General features: G+C 33.9%; 1 protein-coding gene across 1 annotated transcript in view; it reads right to left on the bottom strand.

Annotated features, from left to right (window-relative positions):
- Nucleotides 1-554: 554 nt before the first annotated feature.
- Nucleotides 555-23,175, bottom strand: part of LOC102806155 (uncharacterized) — a 37,495-nt gene continuing 14,874 nt past the window's right edge. Inside the window, exons 2-3 of the mRNA XM_006813982.3 lie at nucleotides 1,861-2,076; nucleotides 555-1,169 (exon numbers count right to left, since the gene is read on the bottom strand). Coding sequence (XP_006814045.2) covers nucleotides 750-1,169; nucleotides 1,861-2,076 — 636 coding nt within the window. The 3' untranslated portion in view covers nucleotides 555-749. The remainder of the gene's footprint in view (nucleotides 1,170-1,860; nucleotides 2,077-23,175) is intronic.

Genomic DNA, 23,175 nt, shown 5'->3' with positions numbered 1-23,175 from the left:
TTTGTTTCGGAAATATATTTAATATATGAAATTTCGCAAGCGTCTGGGTCACTCACTTTATTTTGGGTTTTATTATCACGTAATTTTCATCACATTCCAGTTGCCCAGTCACCTGATACATTGTACCCATTTGGTAGGTCGTGCAGGGCCGCCATGTTTATCAGTTCCCACCTGTGTTCGTAATGAAATACCGCCACGTCTATCGTATTTATTTTTTATTTTGGTTGGTTGGTGCACCTGCCATGTTTATCATATTCTAACTGCCCATTGCCCTGTTCATGTCGGTTGGTCTGGTGTTATATTTTAATTCCAATTATGCCTTGTTTTGTTTTTCATTGCTGGTTGTTGGTTGTGCATTGCGCGATATTCCATTCGTTGTTGGTTTATGATATGCCAACTGCACGATATTCCGTCTGTTGTTGGTTGGTCGGTTGGTTTATATATGTATAACCGTAGTATTTATGGGATTTTAAATGTACATTGAGCTTCATCCTAAAATTAGAATGCGCCGGTGTCGAATGTGAAATATCACTTTTTGCAAGAGATTGCTTGACTGAATTTTAAACTATTTTACTTAATATATAGAATAACCAAGAAATTCGAGACACAGCTGAACAAGCATTACCAATGTTACAGGACCAGTGTGGCTGAATCTAATTAATTCATGTCTCGTTTATTGTTGACCAGGTGTTTTAGTTACCGCCATGTAATTATTTACTGTTAGGATAGACTGTTGCCATGTTACCCGATTACACTTGTTCATTCCTTATTTCATTGTTCATTGACTGTGTATTGCCTCCACGTGTATCAATGTCTAACTGTAAATTCCCCCACTCGCTCTTGGTTGATTCCGTGTTGCCGACATGTTTATCAATTTCCAACTGTGCACTCTTCCGTTCACTATTATTTGATTCTGTACTGCCGCCATATTTATCAATTTCCAACTGTGAATTCCCCCGTTTGCTTTTTGTTGAGTCTGTGTTGCTGTCATATTCATCATGTTTGACATGGGACTTCTTTTTATTGGATGCACGACGCAGTGATAACTTTTGCAGAGAGTACACATTACCTGTCTGCATGACTGAAGATTGACCCATTGTCTCCTTTTTGCTCTGAAAGAAACTGTGTGATTGTTCTCTTTCGCAACAACACTTGTGGGCCAGATCCACCTGAAATACAATAATGTTAGAAACACGTTACAGTGTGAATGATGTAGTTTACACATACTGGAAACGATATCGGTTTCAAATACCCAGGGAAAGTGTTCTGGGTTCATTTAATTAGGTGTTCGTTTCAACAACAACGACGAAATCCGCCGAATTGTGTTAACGGTTGGCTTAAAGTTGCCCAAATGAATCGTTTGGTTGTGAAAGTTTAGTATTTTTAGTCTGATTTGTAGGAATCTAAAAATCCCGTTTCTCAATTTGTCTCTTCATTTAATATCAAGCCGTATTCAAAATGGCTGCCACATAGAGTAGACTGCAGTAAATGATTCGCATTTATTTTATTATCATTTGTACGCCAGATGACTATGAATGGAAGTCTGTGAATTTGTATATAAGCTAAATAATGATTTATTTTTTCTACTTTCCTTGACCTTTTGCTGACAATTTAAAGTCAATTTTGTTTCAAATCGTACACATAAGCCCTATACCCTCTACAGTGTAACCTGGGTTTCCCACATGTCGTTTGCATGTACCCTTAATTATTGACGTAATTCGACACTCAAGAAAAAGGGTTATTGAGATTATATAGATAATAAATATACTTTTCTTGTATCCGTAAAATGTGTTTAACAAGAAATATATAATTCCTAATATAAGAAAAGGAAAAGTAGAAAGGACGCCATGTACGACTTACTCGAAATTTCTTATTAAGAAATGCATATATCATTGGATTCACACAGCTATGCGCCATGGCTAACCAGTGAAATGTAAAATATAGTCGCACAACGGTGGGCCCTGAACCATCAACTTCCAGAACCGACGGATTTAACATGGTGATTAAACGTATGCTGTGTAAAGGGATCCAGCAGACAAAAAAAGCAACAATCACAACAAGTACCATTTTCAGAACCTAAAAATAAAATATAGATAGTTATCAAACAAATGTTTTAATTGAGAAATTACAACAAGTAATGTTATTTATTTGTACAAATTACTGTTTTTCAACTGGTAAAACATGGTGTTTCGGTGACTTGGTGATACCTAAGACGCTAAAACTCGGTCACAACTTAATCTAAGAAAATGCACGTGTTCAGATGGCAGGAAACCCTGCGGATATATTGTTATTAAAGCTGCAACTGTTGCATTTATTATATTACTAAGCATGTCAAATAATTCAAACACAATTTTCTTTATTAGGCTTTATTATATATTTATATTTTTTTTTATTTTCGAGACAGGATTGATAATTGCAAACCATCTTTATTCGAAGTGTATTAATCTATTCCTGCAACAACACCATTAAGAACTGATTTAATATATAAAAGTTTTACACATGTAAAAAGTTGTAATTCTAAACAAGTCATAGTCAATCGTTATTTTTTGTATTAACGTTGTATGATATAATAAAGATATAATAAAGGTTTCATTGTAAAAGTTAAGTTATGACACAACAAACTGCTGGGCCGTTTGAAATGAGGTAATCTATTCTTATTTAACTATACGCAACCATCCGCGAAGCGCAACACTAAATGGGTTTATAGTCAGATGCCATTGTTATTAATAAGAAATTGTTAACGAAATAACAAACACATCGTAATTTTCCGAACTAATTTAAACTTTCACCTCATTTTCATCACTAATGTGTTTTTGATGTGTTCCGGGATTACAAATAAATGTAAAACATTTGACATTTGCCCTTGTATAACAAATACTGTCGCAATAAATTACAGCAAATAAAGAAAATGTCGTATATCAAATGGATCATATACTCATTTTGAACTATTTTATATATGAGTGTAAACACACGCATTATGCCACAGAACTTCACATGGAAACCATACCGAACAAACGTCGCTTGGGAATACGTTTATTCGACAGTAATCGAATGATTTACAATGAATTTATTTTCGTTGTCAAATAACACACGCTTTATTACATTCTGTGATTTGGATGTTCGTTATATTTGGCGTGATATATTCTGATTGATGATGTAATTCCGTTTATAAATAGTTTCAACATAAAACGCATCATATATTCATCTATGATGATACAATCATCATCGTGACTTTATGTTCAAATCGATGATTGAAAAGATTTAATTCTGCCAACTTCGATTGCTGTAAAACACACTGTATGTGTTTTACAATATTGGAATGTAATTTGCTGACATGTCGAACTATACCAGTCCACTTCCGTAACTAAATAACTCGAAGAAATAACACAATATACTGTATGTTGAGTAATAAGAAATGATTCCTAGTATGCTATTAATGGAATCTATATTCCGATGTTATTTTGCTGATACGACTGTTTAGTTGTATATTCGCATTAACCGAATATAACGATTATTAGTGTTGTTCCGCTTGTGTATTTTTCGAATTTTTAATTTACTTTCAACATATATTTGCTTTGCTCACGCAATCATCATTTTTCACGTTATGATAAATTTAATGCGTTATAAATCCAATTAAATACATCCTGTCCAAATGTATACGCGTTATAAATTGTGCAGTAAATAATTCCTACTTTTCTAATACAATGTATTGACAGAAAAAAATCAACAAATTGTGTAAAAGAAACTTTTGCTAAGGATGCTATTAAAAGACGTTTGACGTGTGTGTTTCGCATCTGTGACGACAAACTGATCTATTGTAACCTAAGTAAGCGTACATTAGTTTGAAAGTGGGGAAGAACTCCATAACTGTAGTGTAGTAATGGAAGAACAAATGTGATTGCTCCTCCCTGATCAGATGTATAATAAATGTTCAAGTGCAAAACTTTCAGTAACCAGCTATAAATAATCTTGCGTAACCACCCGTCCAGTATGTTTGTTCCCACAATATTCTATCATTCACGAGTAGTAGGCGACACGGGAAGGTCGGGACTCGCGAAATGGTACAATATGAGACTTATTGATTAACTACCTTGAGGGCCTGGAGATAAAATGCATTATACGTAATCAACACACGGAATCCATGTACATTTCTTGTTACATATACGCAGTCTGGCACTTAATTGTTGTTAATATTTAATTATATTCGTCAATAATTCAAATGTTGCTGCATTACTGGAAATGCATGATTGTTTAACATGATTTTATTTGAAATTCAAACTTTCTATTGAATTGTATTTTTAAATTACCCAGATATATGTATTTGCCTCTTCCATTTGAATTTATATAACATAATACCATTCTGCTCAGCTCTAGTGATTGTATGGCGAGGTTTAATAACACATTTTAAATTTCATTTCCAGAAAATACTGTGTTTCAACTTCAAGTGTGGCACGTACCTGCCAGGCACAGTTTATGTTATCATTTGACGTAATATAATATTTCTACTGTCCTTATTTAAAAAGTCTAAAAATTGGTCAAAACCTAATTTTAAAATTCTGTTTTTAGACTCTTTCACGTATCGATGGGAAAAATTGTAACCTCGATTACAGTATAAATCCTGTCTGCTTTGTGATCCACAAAAAAGAGTTATGATAATTAATTAAATGTAAAACGCAATTAAACAGAGGAGCTGTAATGGGACATGTATTAAACTTAAACACCTGTGCATGTAATAAAATTGCCGCCTCAGTAACATTAAATGTATTTGGACACGCGGTTCTTCAGATCATAGAGTAAAATATAACTACAATTTCTTTGAATCGTCAAATATGCACGACCACGGTCTGCTTTAATGTTGTACTTATAGCTGTTTATGAACCCCAACTCTATATTTTGTGCAATTGGAATTATTTTAATTGTCGTTTCACGTTCGACTGAGAACGAGTGATCAAACAGAATGCCCGGATGTTCGCGAAAGCGGCGGGGTGAACAGCGCAAACCACCGTAACCAATTTAGAACATTATATTTCAAATTAATTTAACATTTTGCGATATAACTGAACGTCATAAGGGGTCCTGATCACAACGATTTCTAGTTTTAAAAATGAGTACATGAAATATCTGGTAAATCAAGGTAAAATGTTTGTGGGTTATAGAACATTTCGTTCGATGAATAATTACAATAGCTTCAACTTTCAACTATGTAGGTACGTTCAAGGAGAGGAATGTTTAGGTATTTTGAAAAGTGCCAGGTTATTTCACGCATTCATGAATAACATTTGTATGTGCATTTTAAAATTGCTTTGTTTATATCACAATTAGTATTAACATCAAACCTGAAAGCATAAGCAACAATTAAAATCTGAATTCAACTTATATATTTGTAATTTCACTTGAAAATAGATTTACATTTGCAATCTTACTTTTACATTTGAAAATGGTTTTGTATTTGAAAATTTTATTTTATTTATGAAAATAAACTAACCTTTGCAATTTCACTTTTCTTCTAAAAATACATTTTGATTGTTTTCTCCTTTTGCTCATTGGCCTTAACTTCTTAGCCAATCAATGACAAGTTGTTATTTCGACGACGCTGTAAAGTGTAATACGAGTGTTTGCGATTTTATCAATATTTCCAATGAGGATTGGCGAAAACGTAGATATATAAAGTTGATGTTAAACGTGTATAACTCAATTATTATTAGAACTGCATATAGCTTATTATTGTTTTTTGACTTACCGAAAACTGCGAGTAAAGAAAATGTTTGACATCATAGTTTATCTGTCTATTTGACGGTCACACTGCATGAGTTCGGTTGTTAATGTTGTCTGTTTATGACATTGAACCAGTATTGTTCGCCAGATGTGTTCTTCTATTAATTATGTTACTAAATCAAACTCGCAGGTGTCCATCGGAAGTGTAATGTTATATTTAATAACGATAGCCAGTCAATGTAACAACTACATAACTTACATTCAAGTACATGAACAGATGTGGTTCTACTTATCATAACATACGAATTACGACATGAACACAGTCACAGTGAATGGACTGTTTTCCTAAATAACAACCTATAGTTTCAACTGAATCGGTTGCTATAATTTTTGAAGAATATCATTATGAGTTCAAAATGTTGCATGTAGGTATGGAGTTATGTTAGCTTTTAGACCAAATGAGTTGTTGGAATGTTTTAAATGATTTTTGTGCATCTAAGAAACCGATATAGAGGGCACATTGTTGGCTAGACTTGATTCAGTAAGAAGATTACAATGTTTTCATATATAATCAAACCACTGTCTTATTTGGTGTGTACATGCTTTAAATAATTTTATAATATTATATCCCAGTAATCACGACCTCACTTATGGCAAACGATATAAAGCTGTGAATATCATACTATACGTGATACAAGTGAAATATTCATTTGTGCGTAAACTAGGCCCAAAAAGGTGAACACATGACCTCATTTTATGCATACAAGCGATTTCAAGCAACCCAAAATAAATAAACTTCACTACTAGATGCATAGTGTCATCATTCATCACAGGGGAGAGGTGGGTGTGTCCCTAGCAACTATTACACATTACATGGGTGTGTCCCTAGCAACTGTTACACATAGCAGAATCACAAAGACAGCTTTGTAATTATAATCATGTAGGAAACGAGAATTTAATAAAACAGATTTTAAACTCTGCTTTTCAAGAAAGATATCATATACCGTACTATTTTGAATGAACAAGATGTAAAATAGTCTATTATTGCAAAGTATTTCCCTTACACTATCTAAATTAATGATTGATGATGTTGCTATTGTTCGGAATTAAGGACACTGTTATTTTTATGGACACTGTAGTTTGAAATATGCACAAAAATAGCTTCTAAACCATGCTTCTGTTTCCTGTCAAAATTGGTTTATGGGTACATATGTTTACTATAAAGAAAGTACCGTCTTGAAAACTGTCCACCAGTTTTCAATTTTGCAGGAGAGCAGCTCAAACTTCACTACTCCAAGTTTATGCATAAATTAACACCAAGGCTAGTTGTGATTGTTGTAACACTGTTCAACCAAAAATAAAGCCCCGACGGCGTTTTGAAGATAAACACATGTCAATCATTTGTGGAAATTTCAAAACAAAAGGTCAAAGCGTCTAGGAGCTATTTCTTTTAAGTTCAGGGATGTGCACTAAAAAGAAGCTGAGATAATTGCTAATTTGCATAACAATTCACTCAGTGAGAAGTTTGCTAATGCTCATAATTAAAATGGCTGTAACTGTTCCAAATTTAAATGTATTATCGTTTTGTTAAAAATTAAATATAGTGCATAATATGGAGATCCCGTCATTTCTTTTTTTCACCATGTTTCTTTTTTATTATTTACGTGCAGCCTTGCTAAATCTTGCTAAGCATTCAAAAAAGAGAATGTTTGCACCTGTTATCTATATTTTAAAATCGTTTTTTGAGTATGTTCACAACTCTACAAAATTCTATAGCCAAGACTGTTTGAATAATAAAAAGCAAAAAAAATCACTCTCAAGTGCCCACGAACCTGCATCTCTACCTTAATTGTATCTTTTTAATATGGGTTATTGTTGGTCTAGTGCCATCGTCCTCTATGCCAGAAGAACTCTGGTTAGGTAAATATCGTTTTGGGGGTGATTTTAAAAGTGTGAAAATAAGCAATCAAACCATTTGACGTATAGAATTGTGAAAGATGATAAAAATAGACTAAATGTAGTGCATGTATGCAGATTCGAGGATTGAGTGTGAATGGAATCGCAATAAATGAAATAAATTATTTTTTATATGTCCCACTATTTTTTTCTCAGGAATTTGATGTCCCGAAGAGACGTCATTCTAGACAACAATACCACATGGAAAGAGATTGAGCACTTTCATTAATATCAACAATTATTGGGTATTGTATGTACAGTTTCACGAAAGTTTTGAATTTCAATCACATTTATTCAGCTGCACACATTTCATTGACACTTCTTCATGTGATTGATAATATATATTACAACAACTATATATGTCTGTTTTTAAATGTCATACTCGAATAAATACTTACTTGATTATGTTCATCGTTTGTTATGATTACCGTACAATAGTGCAAAGTGCTTGTTCGTGAAACGCATCATTTGATATATTTTGTCTTTCAAAATGATACCATGTTATCAGTGTAAATACATTTAAAATTTTGCAAGCACTTGTCAATATTCAGTTTGTGTTTTGTGTGAAATCATTTTTCAAAGTTTTTCAATACATATTTCTGGTGAAAACTCTTTTCAAAATGTTTGTCAAGTGAAATCACTTTTCAGAGAGTTGTAGTAGTAAGCACTTTATTAAATCATGTCTTCGGTTGAGACACTTTTCTCCGTGTCGTGATCATAAAATTGTTGTGATAATGAGCACTTTTTATACATGTCCCTGGTGGAAAAACATTTCAAAATGTGTATCAAGTAAAATCACTTAAACAGTGCTGTGATAATATACATTTGTATACATGTTTCTGTTGGGAACACTGTTCAATACTTTACATAATGTGTTATGTACAAAAAATATCCCGGACAATTATGCAGATTATAAACGCTTTAAATGTTTTAAAGTGGGGAAAGCTTTAAATGTTTTATCGCAATACACTAAAAATGTTTAATTATAAAACAGTTACAGTAATTTTAAAGTAGGGTCAACAATGTGTCATATTTCAAAACACCTAGATTTACAGGGTAATTAATCAATTGTGGAGTATGTTTTGCAGATACAAATTCTTACTGCTCTCTGTCCATCTGGATGAGAAGAGTTAAACACATCTTTAGCTAGTCATGTGACCTAATTAACCAGGTAAATATATAATTTCAAAAGATCTATTACAGATACGCATTTACTACCGAGTAATGAGGCGACTTAGCTGGTTAAATTACTTTAAAAATTATAAAATATTTAATTTCCAGAGATTTGTTATTGCTGTTCATTTACTACTTATGTACCATGGCCATGGATAAAAAAAATTTGGATAAACTATTTCCTAACCTCATGACCTCAAAATTTATCTGCATATCTTATTCGCAGAGATTAGTTATAGACACACACTTACAAATAACTTTGTCCAAGGAATAAAAGGATTTGAATTAAATAGGAGCAGATCACATGATATCATTAATTATACAAATATCCAATTTCCAGACATACATTGTAAATACAAATTTTCTACTAACTTTTTTATTAGATCATAAATTTAGTTTTTCGTTTTACAACCGTCGATATCCATCTCAAATTCGCGTGAGGGTTCCGGGTGTTACATTTTTTAGATTTAAATCAGCTGTTGTTGTCTGTAAAAAGACGGACGTTGTCATTATTATAAAAAAAGGTAAGAAGCCTTTAGGGATATTTTACACGCCTCATGTAATAATGTAGTTCGTTTTTCTTGAAAATATACATCCGATGGTAAACGTAAACAAGGCAATAGAGATGAAAATATATATCAACACTTTTTTCAGTACAAAACCCTATTGTACAATGATCAAGACATTCTTTCCAGATTAATTCATCACATTGACAGGTTGAAGGAAAAGAGAATGTTTTTCTCCCAATAGATGGTGATTGAAATGCTTAGCCAGGGTATTTTGTTGGGTGGGTTTGAACCAGTTTCAGTAAAAAAATGTTACCCTCAATTCGAGTAACATGGAGGTTGTACTAGGGAAGGAGTATACACTCGAATGTAGTTAATAACTCTAAGTGAATATATTTTATGCACGTTTATAACTCATTCAAAAGTTGCTGAAGGTCCCGTATTTTAAGTTGAATCCCAATCTTAAACCTGGATTATGTGAACGTATAGATAGATATGCTTTTGTGTGGGTTTTCTTTTAATATTTCACTGTTGTAGTACTTGAAATTACTACGGATGCCTGTCAGAATGTAAATGAGCATAATGTGATTTGTTGAAATAATCTTGCAGTTCCTATACAAATCGTTCATAGTCATTGCAGTCATATATAACCTGTCTTCACTTTCCTTTCTCAAAAAATAGATATATGGTCAAGATGTGTTATTTTGTTGTCAATGGATGTGTGTATTGTACCACGTACGTTGCAACAAAAGAAAATCATGTCTATATACACAACTACTAATTTTCCAAGGATACACATGAATATATCTGTTCAAGACAAACATTTTACCTGTCAAACGGGCACAAGCGTGTCCTCTAAGTATCTAATAACTCTAGTAACTTGTGTCGTTCACACGCTCATTCAATAATTGAATTATACTACTATACTATTGAATTATAACTACTAAATTTTCAGATGATACACATGAATATATCTGTTCAAGACAACATTTTACCTGTAAAACGTATACACGTAGACCAGAATGAATGAGAAATACCGTTCATATCCACTCATTAAAGCAATGTATTACTAAGTTAGTTACTATATATCATGCCAATGTGATTTTTTCATATGACAACGTATAGCAATAATCAATATATTCACAATCTCATTTATCAATCCGTTATGGAGATTTCCGTGGTCAAATATATCAATGTAGAAATGACACACCTGACGGATTATTCTACAATCGAAAGTAAAAAGGCGGTAAAAATCAATACTAAAATGTCAGAAAAATACAAAGAATCCAGCACAGAAAAACACATACAAAAACTGAGACAATTAAGCAATCAGCGAAAAATTACTTGCAGCTACGTAAAATATTTTATTTCGAAAAACAAGTTCTTTCTCAACAGGTTGCGTCATATTATGAGTATATCGGCGCGGTATCTTTAGGATATGGTTGTCCTGTTGAGTGAATAAGGATAGGTTCATTCACAATTATTTTCTTTTTGGGCACCATCCAAGGGCGTTGTCTTATTAAGCAATAATTCATGTTCAATATTAGAAAACGTGATATACATGTAGTTATTTATGTAGATATAGAATATATCGACAAATCGATAACGAAAAGAAACAAAGAATTACGACTAATCATATTGTGAGGGCGCAATTCTATGATATAAGCATTAGTCCCCACGCATGCGCACTTCATCAGTCTTTCGCCATATTGTATCAACTTTGTATGCAAAATTTCATTCACTGTATTTAGCCGGTTGGCGTTGCCATCCATGCCAGCCATAAGCTTATTGAATTTGTATCTGGTAAAATTTTAATTTTTTGTATGTTGAGTTTATTCAACATTTTGTTGGTTTTAACTTTTGTATACAACTTTGTATTTCGCGTATTTTATGCACCAGTTAACATACCTTTACTTAACTTTGCGATTCTTTGAGATTCTTAAACTACTGCGCATGCTTTATTAATAAATAAGATCAGATATTTTTACATGAGAGTGTGAGGCTAGAAATTGTGAATTGTACATGAGCATGAGTTTATATTGCCTGAACTATTTTATAATACAACTTTTTCCAGATGTTTCCTCATACTGTAGTGGATATAAACATCTCGTTTATGTGTTTTATTCTTTCGATATGACATTGTATTGATTTTGTATTTGATCATTAACAAAAAATGTTTGGGTTAGTCATAGCAATGTAGAACCAACTGGTATTGTATAGTTTTAACAGCGTTTTTTATAGTCATACACACAGAATCAGAAATTAAACGAACTCAGATATGCGCATCATGATTGAACTCTATTCCATTGTCTACGTGTCATATATCCCAGCGTTCCGGTACAAAATTAGAAAGTGTAATCAAACACGGTTTTGATATACCCTTACAAAAATATAATGTACCCTTACAAAAATATAATATACATTCCATACGACATGAGGTTACCGTAGTTCTCACAGTATACCCCATAAAATGAAAGATCAAAGTGGCCGACATTTACGACTTATCATAATTGTTTTATTTTTATTTTATTTTTTATTTTATTAAAGATGCAATAAGGCCGAAAAAATGCAAGCTCTAATATTGTTGTTTGATACTGTTATATTACATAGGACTATGATTTATTATACCTTGTAAATGTTATTTTGTAGCACACATTACAATCACTGCGCATGCGTATCAGTTATTTTCAATTTCAATCTAACGAATACTATTGTGTATCCCGCAAACGCATTTTTAGTTTATCGTTCATCATAGTCCCGTTTATGTGACAACAATAATAAAAAATATGTTTTCGACCGCATTGTATCATTAAACTTTAGCCAACAGGTAAAATAACCAAATTATATACATGGTTACAATAAATATATAAACACAATGACAATATAAATAAGGTGATCACATCCTAAATAGCACGTCGCGTCGTAACATGAATACATCGGCGTGATATATTTGTGATTCATTATGCCGTTGGGGAATGATTTTTATTGCAATTAGATAGACTACTGAATCTGTCATTTGCTTCCTTCTCATATATATGTACCGAATAGACCCTGAAGACCAGCTTTCGACTATGTGACTAAAGAAATAATGTTATTGTCACCATTTTTCCACATCTTTGCAGCAATATCCTCTCTCGCTACTACCTGGTGGGTATACATTTCCCAGCTCATTTGCTATTCCAGGCTCTGTAGTACATATGCAGAGTTTCTAGAACAAGGCATTGTCTTTTTTTGCCGAAACTGTAGAGAAAATGGTTTTGTAGGGTTGGCAGATAACTGAGATGCCATATAGAATACCGGATGTTACAATCAGAGCCTGCATGAATTAATTTGAATATCTTGGAATTATCTGCAAACATTTATACATCGGAAGCTGGGTAGATTTACATACATAATGAGCAGTAAGAAGATCGAGCAGTGATTATGAGATTCCAGATGACACCTCTCCGATCAGACGCATGGCGATTTAAAACAACCTCCTGTTGTCTGTTATGCAAATATGATTAACACTCGAGAGTAAATTTATACGGGTTCCGGTGAAAAAATGTATAATGTTAAATGTTAAATGTGAGCACGAACGACCAAGTCATGCGTCTAATCCCGTAAAAAATGATCAGTATAACATACGAAGTTACATTACATTTGCCCTGTTTTTTTCCTGGATATAGAATTTTAACATAAAATATCTAATTACAAAATTGGATCATAGAAGTATGCTTACAAAATTGGAAAGTGTTTTGATATAAATAGAATATTATAAAAAAAGTCCAGTATTTACATTGTGCTGTACCTTGATCCCCTTAATTAGTTTTATTTTTCATTTAAATTTAGGTCACATGCTTATTTAGCGAGAAATGTTTGCCAATATAACATCTCTCAGCTACGTAACATAATCTTTTTCTGTTAAGAAAACGGTGATTCTATTCCTCTCAACACAATGCGTCGTAATACAAGTAAATCGGCTCGGTGTTTTTATAATATGATCAATTAAGCTGTTGGGCAAATATTTATATCTGAAATAAAATTATGTCAGTACAAAGTTCAAATTACATTCAAATGAGATGAGATAAATCTAATTTTCTTGTATATTTTACGTGACATGCGACGGTTGACTGACAATGTGCAATACATCATAAAAGTACAACACTCCACAATCGAAAAATTAAAAAGTTGAACAGTGTAATTAATTTGACAGAGTTTGGAAATGCACCCGAGACTTTATTTCCGGTTAACTGGTTAACTATTTTAATGGCTGTGAGATAACAAACTACTGGGGAAATGTTGTGCAATACATTAATAAAGTGAATTGTAATTAAATAATTGTAATAATATACTTCAGCAATGAGACTGTCCTGCTTCAGCACAACATGTTACGTCATATAAACATATGTTACATACACTGTACATGTTTAAATCACGACTTAGCATTCAAGTGATATTGGTCACTTTGTGGCCTTAACCTATATTCGCGAACTTGTTTGATGATTATATTTATACGCATATAGAAATTATTCATTGAATGAGCACAAGAGACATATACACCTTATATAGCACTTCAAATTAATAAACGTGTCTCGAGGCTCGTAAAATGTGTCTCTTAAAATTGCAATGCTACTTCAAGCGACAATAATACCTAATAAATGAACAGACAATGCCATGAGTCGATATCTTGTTACAGTCTTTGCGTCTAACATAGTATTAAATACACGTTCTTCCTACATATCTCCAATACCATGTTCACTGCGAGATTAAAATGTTACTGTGTGTTAATATGGATATGGCAGTTAATTACGTTTTATTTAAGCAACTTATACGCTAACAAATACGCATTGTGTCAGTGTAGATGGGAAAAGTGACAGAAATTTCGAATCATATATACACTAGACGATGTATCCTAAAAGACTAAATTAGTTAATTGTGGTTAAGTGTCAATCATGTTGTGCATTAATATGATACTTTCTAAAGTGGCACATATCAAATCGAATTGCAGTATGCTTGCAACATGTATCGACGTATGAAATGAATAGAGATTAATATAATTTGAATTCAATCTTGCAAACGATAAAATAGTACCTGTATTACGTATTATTATACCTCATAGTCCTAACAGCCAATCAGATTTGCGCATTTGGAAGTCGATATATTCGAGTGTTGACTTTTCAGCGGTCAAAAAGTAATATTCGTATTCGCAAACGTTACGATAGATCTAATAAATTCTGATTCCTGTTGACGTTTGTCAGCGTTTTACCGGAGAATCACCTGTAATTTATAAACAGGTCGAACGACTATAACATTTTCGGTTAAACAAGGTATCCTGTATCTTGTAGTTATGTTGATGATAATACTTGTAACCAGGAGATAATCATCGAACCGCACGGTGTAAGTAGATAGCGCTGATTACTTGAATTTCGCCCGGCATTAGTCGTATACCGACGTTTAGTGCTTTAATTGATTTCATCAATTCTATTACTCATACATACATGTGGGTTTCATTAAATCTTTCATTTAACCGGAATTACGTTGTTATATTCCGTTTTATTTAGGTCCGATCCGGTTCGAGTTACCACTGACGAAAAACTATGCCCCACCGATCATATTGATTAATCTGACAGTGAACTACTCTCAATAAAAATCAACATGCCGTTGCATACTCTCTATTAAATATTAATGATACATACATACCGTGTGGTTCTACATTAAGAGAACCTCGAAAAATCAATTGATGGAATAATCTGTCTTTATTGCATGGTATACAGTTCACACTACATAACATAAACTTTGAACATAAATGCGCGTCAGACGATAAAGGCACTACAACAATCCTGTTATCACTTTTAGTTAAACGCGTATAAAGTGAATAAAGCATGTTTCGTCTAAGAGCGTAAAATGTAGGAATATTGGAGGACACAAACATACCGCTAGAACTATATACGCAACACAGAGATCATACATACTTTTACGATTATATTGAAACCAGAGCTGCGAAAATACATGCTCGAGCAAAAGGTTCGGAATAATGTCATTGTAACATTATTACTGCAGCTTAAAAAAATCGGAGCCATACATTGGCTCTGCCGTAGAATGATCGAATCTGCCGTTTTATGTCCTCATTATCCATGCAATTATCAGCAACGACATATCCTAAATAAACGTGCTTGTGCACAATTTGAAGCTTAGAGCCACAAAGATATACGATGGAATTACACTACTTCAACGGACACTCTTTCGAGGACCAAAGTACATAAAATCGTAGAATGGTAAATAATATTAACGGGCGATGGGCGGGCTAAGGATAAACAAGTCATCGGTATACGTATACATCAGAGGGTTAATAAAAAATCCCGCTCACGCAACAGCGCACTTTAGATAAATTTAAACGAGAACTGAGGTCATCAATATACACGTTGAAAGTAAAAGCGAAATAATGCTACCTTGCCGAACGTCGTTTTCCACAGAAAACAGAGTAAAAATAGAATTCACCCAGCAAACAGTAAACAGCTGAGTACGATGCCAAACAAATAAAATGCGAATAATATAACCAGGTAGACCCCTGTCAATCAACCTTTAATACAGGTACCAATGGTTGACACTTTCAAATACCTTGGTGGCATCTAAAAATACACATGTTCGTAGAGTGCCCAGGCTTAAACCCGAATTGAGCATCATCCGTGTCTAGGAAACCATGAATAGTTCCTAAAAATTTAGAAGAGACAATGGAAATGGCAATATGCCTGTAGTTATCCTTGCAGTTTAAGTCACCTGATTTGTTTTAACTATACTAATCAGGACTGTTTTCATAAAATCCTAACGAGGAAAACCGTGGATCAGCATCGAATTAAAAACAAGCGCGAGCATAAGGTAGAGTATTTCGCTAGCATGTTTATGGTGTTCTGACGCGATACCATCATCATCAGCAGATTTACCAATGCGCAATTTATGTACAGCCTTGAAATACCAAATATAATGCAGATCTCCAGATTGTTCGCGGGAAAGCCAGCATCTCACAAATCTTTCATGGCGGTTAATCTTCACTGAAGTTGATAACGAGCTAAAGCGTTGTTTCCGCATGTCGGCAATATTACCGTGCCCTAAGCATCCTTCGACATTTGAAGACAATGGAGTATTGTTACTATTAATAGAACGAACCTCAGACCAGAATGCCTTACGATCACAATCTTTCATAGCTGTGGCGAGACCGACTGAACGTGCTGTATTTTCTAAACTTCGGTAAATACATATAGCAGGTTAAACAACGTACGATCCCGTCTCGTAGTGGCATACATGAGACCATTTTAAGGTTTCTGATTATCAACCAAAATTTTAAAGGCATCCCGCGCTTGATCGTAGAGATTTCTATTATAATTATTCCATCAAGGAAAAGCACCATTGCGACATCGTTACCGTGGCGTAAAAATTCAGAACATCAACACAAAGCCTGCATAATTTTATCGTAAAACTTGGCAATATTTTCATTGTGGTCAGTACAGCTACAGCGGAGCTTATTGCACAATGGAGCTTCAGATGGGGTTTTGTTTTGTTCTAGAAATGTGTCCGTAACATTTTTATAACGGTGTATATCTCTGGTATTAACATGATATTCGACAGTTTTAAGCATTATAGGCATGTTCAGTGAAGGTAAACCGTCAATTTCGATATCAACAGACAATGGAAAGTGGTCGGAAGCAACAACATTATGCAAAAGTTCAATCGATTGAATGGCATCGTGTGCAGAAACCGAGGACACACAATGGTCAATCCAAGATGTAGTGTCATGTGCTTCGCTGGTAAACGGGTCTGTTGCCTATTTAGGATCGCATAGTCAGACGTAACAATGGTCAGAACAAAACGGGCGAGCTTTTTACCAAACAGTTTCCTTGGGTCAGCGTTCCAATCACCAATTACATATACACAATCGTCAATAATACTTTTGGTTTTTGAGAGATAGCTCATATAACAATGCACGTTGTCATGACAATCCACACAGGAAAAATAGACGAAGACTTTCATTTCTGAGATGGAGGCCTAAAAGCCTATAATCACTATATTGATTAACAATCACGTAAACAACTCAGTAATGGATTTTTTCCACAAGACAGCAACGGCACCATACGGCCGACCAGTTCTCAGTCTATCGTTGTCTGTCATAGACGTGGTACCCGAGGCATAGCACTGATAGTGTATATTTGATTTTGGAATTTTGGAAGTCAGTATTCTTGCAATGAATTCATTAATGGCATTTATTGACGATTTAACACCACGGCAATTATATGAAACTATGCTGAGTTACATTGTTATTTTGCTTTATAATAATTGCGGACGAGGGCACCAGTAGACCAAAAAGAATCACTAAGCAGGTTGCGGAGATAATCACTCGATAATTGATTAATAGATTTAAATTTCGTATTCAACTTTTCTCACTTTACTTCAATGTTCAGTTTGTGCAGTAGTATCAGGTCATAGTCTACTCACAAACACCAAGTCCCATTCACAACAAGTGGTCATCGGCATTATTAGATCCAATGATATGCGTTGTTCTATGTGTATTAATCTGGGTGAAACTACCATCACTGTCAACAGATGTCAACGGTAATTTATGACAACTACCTTGTCAGACACCTCTATCACCCACCCGTGGCTACTGCATTCACCGCCGTCTTGCTGGCTAAAGTATTTGCATACGACTTTTCATTTGGTATGTGGTCAAGTAAAGCAATGTTATCTGATTGCAAATAATTTGTAACTTGGCGACGATGGTTCATCAAATTGTTGCTCGGCAACACGCGATACATCATTGAACTACTTTTCTTCAAATCAATACCTTTCTTATAATGATCTTTTAATTCGCTAATTTCTGCACCGAGTTTAAATACTTCATCCATTACATTCCCATAGCCACTAAAGTGATGTTTATCTTTTACTGCCAACATTTCTTCACGCAATGAGCGTATTTCTTTTCGCGTTGTGGAAACATCAACACAAGATATATCCACTTGGGGCAATGTAGATAGATTCAGTGCCACAAAAAATGGCTTAACATCGGGGTCAGTCTCGTGAATAAGATTAACAATATCATTATTGTTATTGGATTTCTTGTTTTGCCCTTGCCGTTTTTTATGCGACCACATAAACAATCATCATCAACAAGCTCGTGCAACGTTTGCTTGGCGTTTTCGACCTCATTGTCAACAAAATTTTCTGTGCACAATTTACAAGTATATCTGTCGATAGAACATCCGTCTTGTTGACTAAAAAGCACAATAGTTCATTGATGACAACGTCGTCCCGTGCAGAGGGTGATTGACCTTCGGGCATTTTCAATACCAATGGACGATATAATGTCCACAGGGGATGAGATGACAGTTTCAGTTTTCCATGTTCTCTGTTTATATCAATAAATAGATTTTAAAAAGAAGGTTGAACCTAACACATTGTAAGCATCACAAATTTAAATCGTGCTCGGGTAGACACAAATCTATATTCAATGATCTGCAAGCATGCATGTGTCTTGCTTCTCTCCATAACATATGTGATTGTCTCTGATGATAAGGCTGACAATAATATTGTTTTTGTTTGTAGGAGATATTATTATAAATATTCAGTCAAAGAACTTGCGTCTGATAATTCTGCATACAGTCATTCTTGACAGCATTTGAGAACTTCACTCCGAAAAAAAAACAATTACTTGCGCAGCTTATTTAAGCTGTAGCAGGTTCACCTAAGTTTCGGATCAAAATCCTTCATTTTGCGTTTTTTGATTACTTGGTTTGGTCATTTCATGTCCATGTCAGTGCATTGTGGTTCTTGTGCTGCATATTCCCTTTGTGATATGTGTGATACCACTTCCTTCGACGTTTCCACACTTTATACTAACATACCAAATTACAAATAGCATGACAAATTAACTTTGAAAGATATAATCTATCAATATCTGTATATCTGGGTACAAAACACAAAACTGATGCAAACATTTTTTTATACAGAACATTGATTCGATTGACATATATTTGTGGAGTTTGGTGGGCATGTCAACGAAGCATTAGCATGCTAATGGATATAATTATGCTTCTCTGCTAGTCGATTGTTTTTACTCTTATGAGTAAGAATTTCGATCGGACACTACTGAGGACAGCCTGGATATTAACGGGTCACCAATGGTGCACTCATGTGCCGCCAGTTTACTTGGAAAGCCAATATTGATAACATGTTATTGCACCAAAAATTGGATAAATTTCACTATTGAATATACTTTGTTATCGCTGACTTGGTAATGTGTGTGTGTGTGTTGTCTATTTTATTTTGTTCATTTTTCTCCACACGTTAACCATTTGTATGTCGTTCAGATGTAAAGATATTTATACTGCCCATTACACCCTTGCACGATACGTGTTGCTAAGTATGTTCTTAAAATGTTAAGATGAAATCGTCGCATCCACTGTTTGCACACTTATTGATTTGAAAGAAAACTAAAATAGGGTTAAAGTGTAAATTCAATCATGTATATGGACAGTTAATTTTTTTGTTGGGCCGATAGAAATACTGTAAAAGAGCTTTGAAATTCAATACCCCAACTCGGAAGTACTCATCCAGACATTATCTATAATACTTGGCTAGGTTGTTCTTTGCTAGTTACGCTGTCTGTTATAGTCTTGGCTATAGACCGTTAAAATTTCGCAGCATTGTGAATAGTGGGAACATACTAAATTTCACTCCGAGTGCCTACGAACCTGCATCTATGCCTTAATCCACTCTTTCTCTTGTGATTCATTTATGTAACATTGTATATGTAGTTCGACATGTGCTACTAATAAAGGCATGGTATCTTATGATTCGTAAAGAACAGTGACAGCATACATCAAGACGTGTTTGGTCGTGATGAGATTATACTTAACCAACCTATCAGAAGTGTTCACTAACATTTGTAGAATACACAGCACACGATTCGTGTTTATGTTTGAAGAATGACGTACGAATGTTATTCACATTGCTAAGTGTCATAAATTATAACCCCTGGCACGAATACCTCCCACAGAACAAGAATAAATGCAATTTAAACCGCAATAATTTATTGTGTTATCAATCACACTAAACTGAATTTTCAAATTTAAATGTTCAGCTGTCAGGTTTAGTTATTAAATACATTTACTAAGAAAGATATTCAATAAATTGCATACTGATGATTTTCATAACATATTAATATAGTAATAAATATCATAGTTTGGCCAAATTTATACTGTCTGTGCACTATTTCGTTCATTTTAGAAAATAAAGAAATAAATTTCATGATTAATCACCTCATTAGATATGGAAATCGGTATGTTTCAAATGTTGCGTATGGTGCTCTAAATGTGTATTTTGCTTGTTCTAAATAAGATGAAATATATAATGCTGTGGTACAATAAATGTAGAACCATATCAGCATTGCATGTATAGAAGTCGCCAGTCATGAGGACGTGGAGGAGTGAGCGAGATATTGTGATATCAAATACCAGCCAAATTTCAGTACCAACATACATTCCAACAGTAAGTCGAATATACTAACCTAAAATGATAACAGTGATCTCATTTAATGGCTGAAATTCATGAAAGAGTGGCGTTTTTAATGTCGAATTGGTCAAAAATACACAATGGCGAAATTGGCTGAATGGTATATGCACTCTCAGATATTCGCCTATTTCACCATTCAGTGGCTATGGCTACTATAGCAAATAGCAAATATATGCAAATGCCTGTAGTGCAATTGTTTGTTATAACTGCAAAAAATCTAAAAATTCATATCTAAACTAATAACTTATTCGGATAATATATGGTAAACATATACTCTGGGGTAGGGTTCTTCCATCTAGAAATACACTTCTCAAAAACTATACAAATTAAAATTCACACGCTTCTATTTATCTCACCTTGCATTTGTGTTAAAATAATTTAAGGAATGTTCCATATCACATGTGGTAGGAAGCTAATTTTAAAAATGGATTTTCTTTTCAAGAGCAACGGATACTTATTACTCAAATAAAGACATTCATTTTTAATTTGCATTTGCATTTAAATAATAATCTTGTTATTTAGGTAACAGGTATATTCGTAAAATTATTCCCCTCTTAAAACTGTATTTTACTTGGCTAAAATTAGATGAACATATTCTATTTGATATTTCGTTTGTTCTTTTGTTAACTCCGAAATGAAAATCTTCTTCAAAACAACCTCTCGACTAAAGCGTGGAATTGAGCCAATGTAGCATGTAGACAGCATCTACTAAATTCCCAGAAATCGTTGGTAATGGCATCATATTTACATGTACATCCATTCACCGTGTTGTTTGGAACAGTTCACTTTGATTCAAGTAACCGCGTATGCACAATTTTAACAGACATGTGTCATTTTCCTTAATGTATATATCACATTATAATCTTACATAGGAGGTCGACCAATATATTTGTAATAATATCTTTTTGTTTCATGCGTCTGCGTTTGCGGGTGAATAAAATTGGTGAATGTAATTATATATCAATATTATCAAATGAAGCTTTCCATGACTCCCGTGTATGGATATATTTGAACATCTTACGGTTACAGGCGTATTCTATGTTTGGGAAAATGCGTATGAAGTATGCGTGCGTTACCGTCGCAACAATGTAGGGCGCAACACGAATATAATGTCGTTTGCGAACGCATACGGTCCCGCAAGTATCTAGTGTAGATGATGGTAAAATAACATAACTTTGTTTTTATGAGTGATATAATAGTCAATAACATTTCAACTGCATAACGATTAATGAAGATTATTGCAAACAAATACAAGAATATTTACACATATGCTGGTGAACAACTTAAGCATTCTTGCAGAGAAAATCGTTTTGTTCAGTATCATTCTATTCATATGACAATTATATTCTTCTAAGTCGAAAAACAAAATGGGCATTTGTTTTTTAATTTTTGTTTTATGAGAAAATAGGAAATGACTATATGGTGTTCACTGGAGGACAATACAAGTTCACAGCCTGACATTCTTACATACTTACGCAATCTGGTTTCCTCCTCCCTCATCATTCCCAGCGTCCCTAATATTGTTCCTTATTTTTATTGTCCAATCATTATTAGTTTTGTTTTTATTTATGCGTCAATCGATGGTGGACAGTTTTATCATTTGATGATTTAAAAAATGTTTCAATTTACTGTTCTAATCATGTTGGCATCATAATCCCTAGTTTTACTGGCCTACCCCTCCCCTCAACCCACCTCGACATACACTTGGAATGTGATTCACCCTGCGAGTGAATACTTGTTCAAAAGTCATACTAGTTTGTATTATTATCTTCAACGTAAATTTGTTATATACAATATACGTAGCCTATGTTAATACTTCAGTAAATGCATTTTACCATAGAAGGTAGCAGGGGGGAGAGAGAGAACGCCATTGCTATATCCTGCTCCACTATCGCTTCGATTTATTTACTTGATAAACATTCCCGTTGTGCGATTACGATAATAATTAGCATTCAGGTTAGCTCGAAAATCCAAAATCCAATAACATGACCAAATCACAGACCCTTGTAGAATATTCGCAGTGTTCATGTTATAAATTGTGACCCACGAATAGGCGGGAAACAAAATTGCTAAACTATTGCGTAAAAATCACGTTTTGTCAACATCGCACATCAGCCTTTTCGAAGTAGTCTATCGCTTATTTCGTTGTCGGTGACTGGTCTTACCAATGACCTATTACGTTATGTAAACTGTTTGCGAAAGTATACTGCTGCATCTTTTTGTTTTCAGCTCTAAAAAACAGTCAAACCCGTTTTGTTGAGTAAATAAGCGGAATCGAAAT

The sequence above is a fragment of the Saccoglossus kowalevskii genome, chromosome 19, assembly GCF_978046115.1.
Source record: "Saccoglossus kowalevskii chromosome 19, keSacKowa6.1, whole genome shotgun sequence".
Lineage (NCBI taxonomy): Eukaryota > Metazoa > Hemichordata > Enteropneusta > Harrimaniidae > Saccoglossus > Saccoglossus kowalevskii.
The sequence above is the reverse complement of the archived record's forward strand: the minus strand, read 5'-3'. Positions and strand labels throughout refer to the sequence as shown.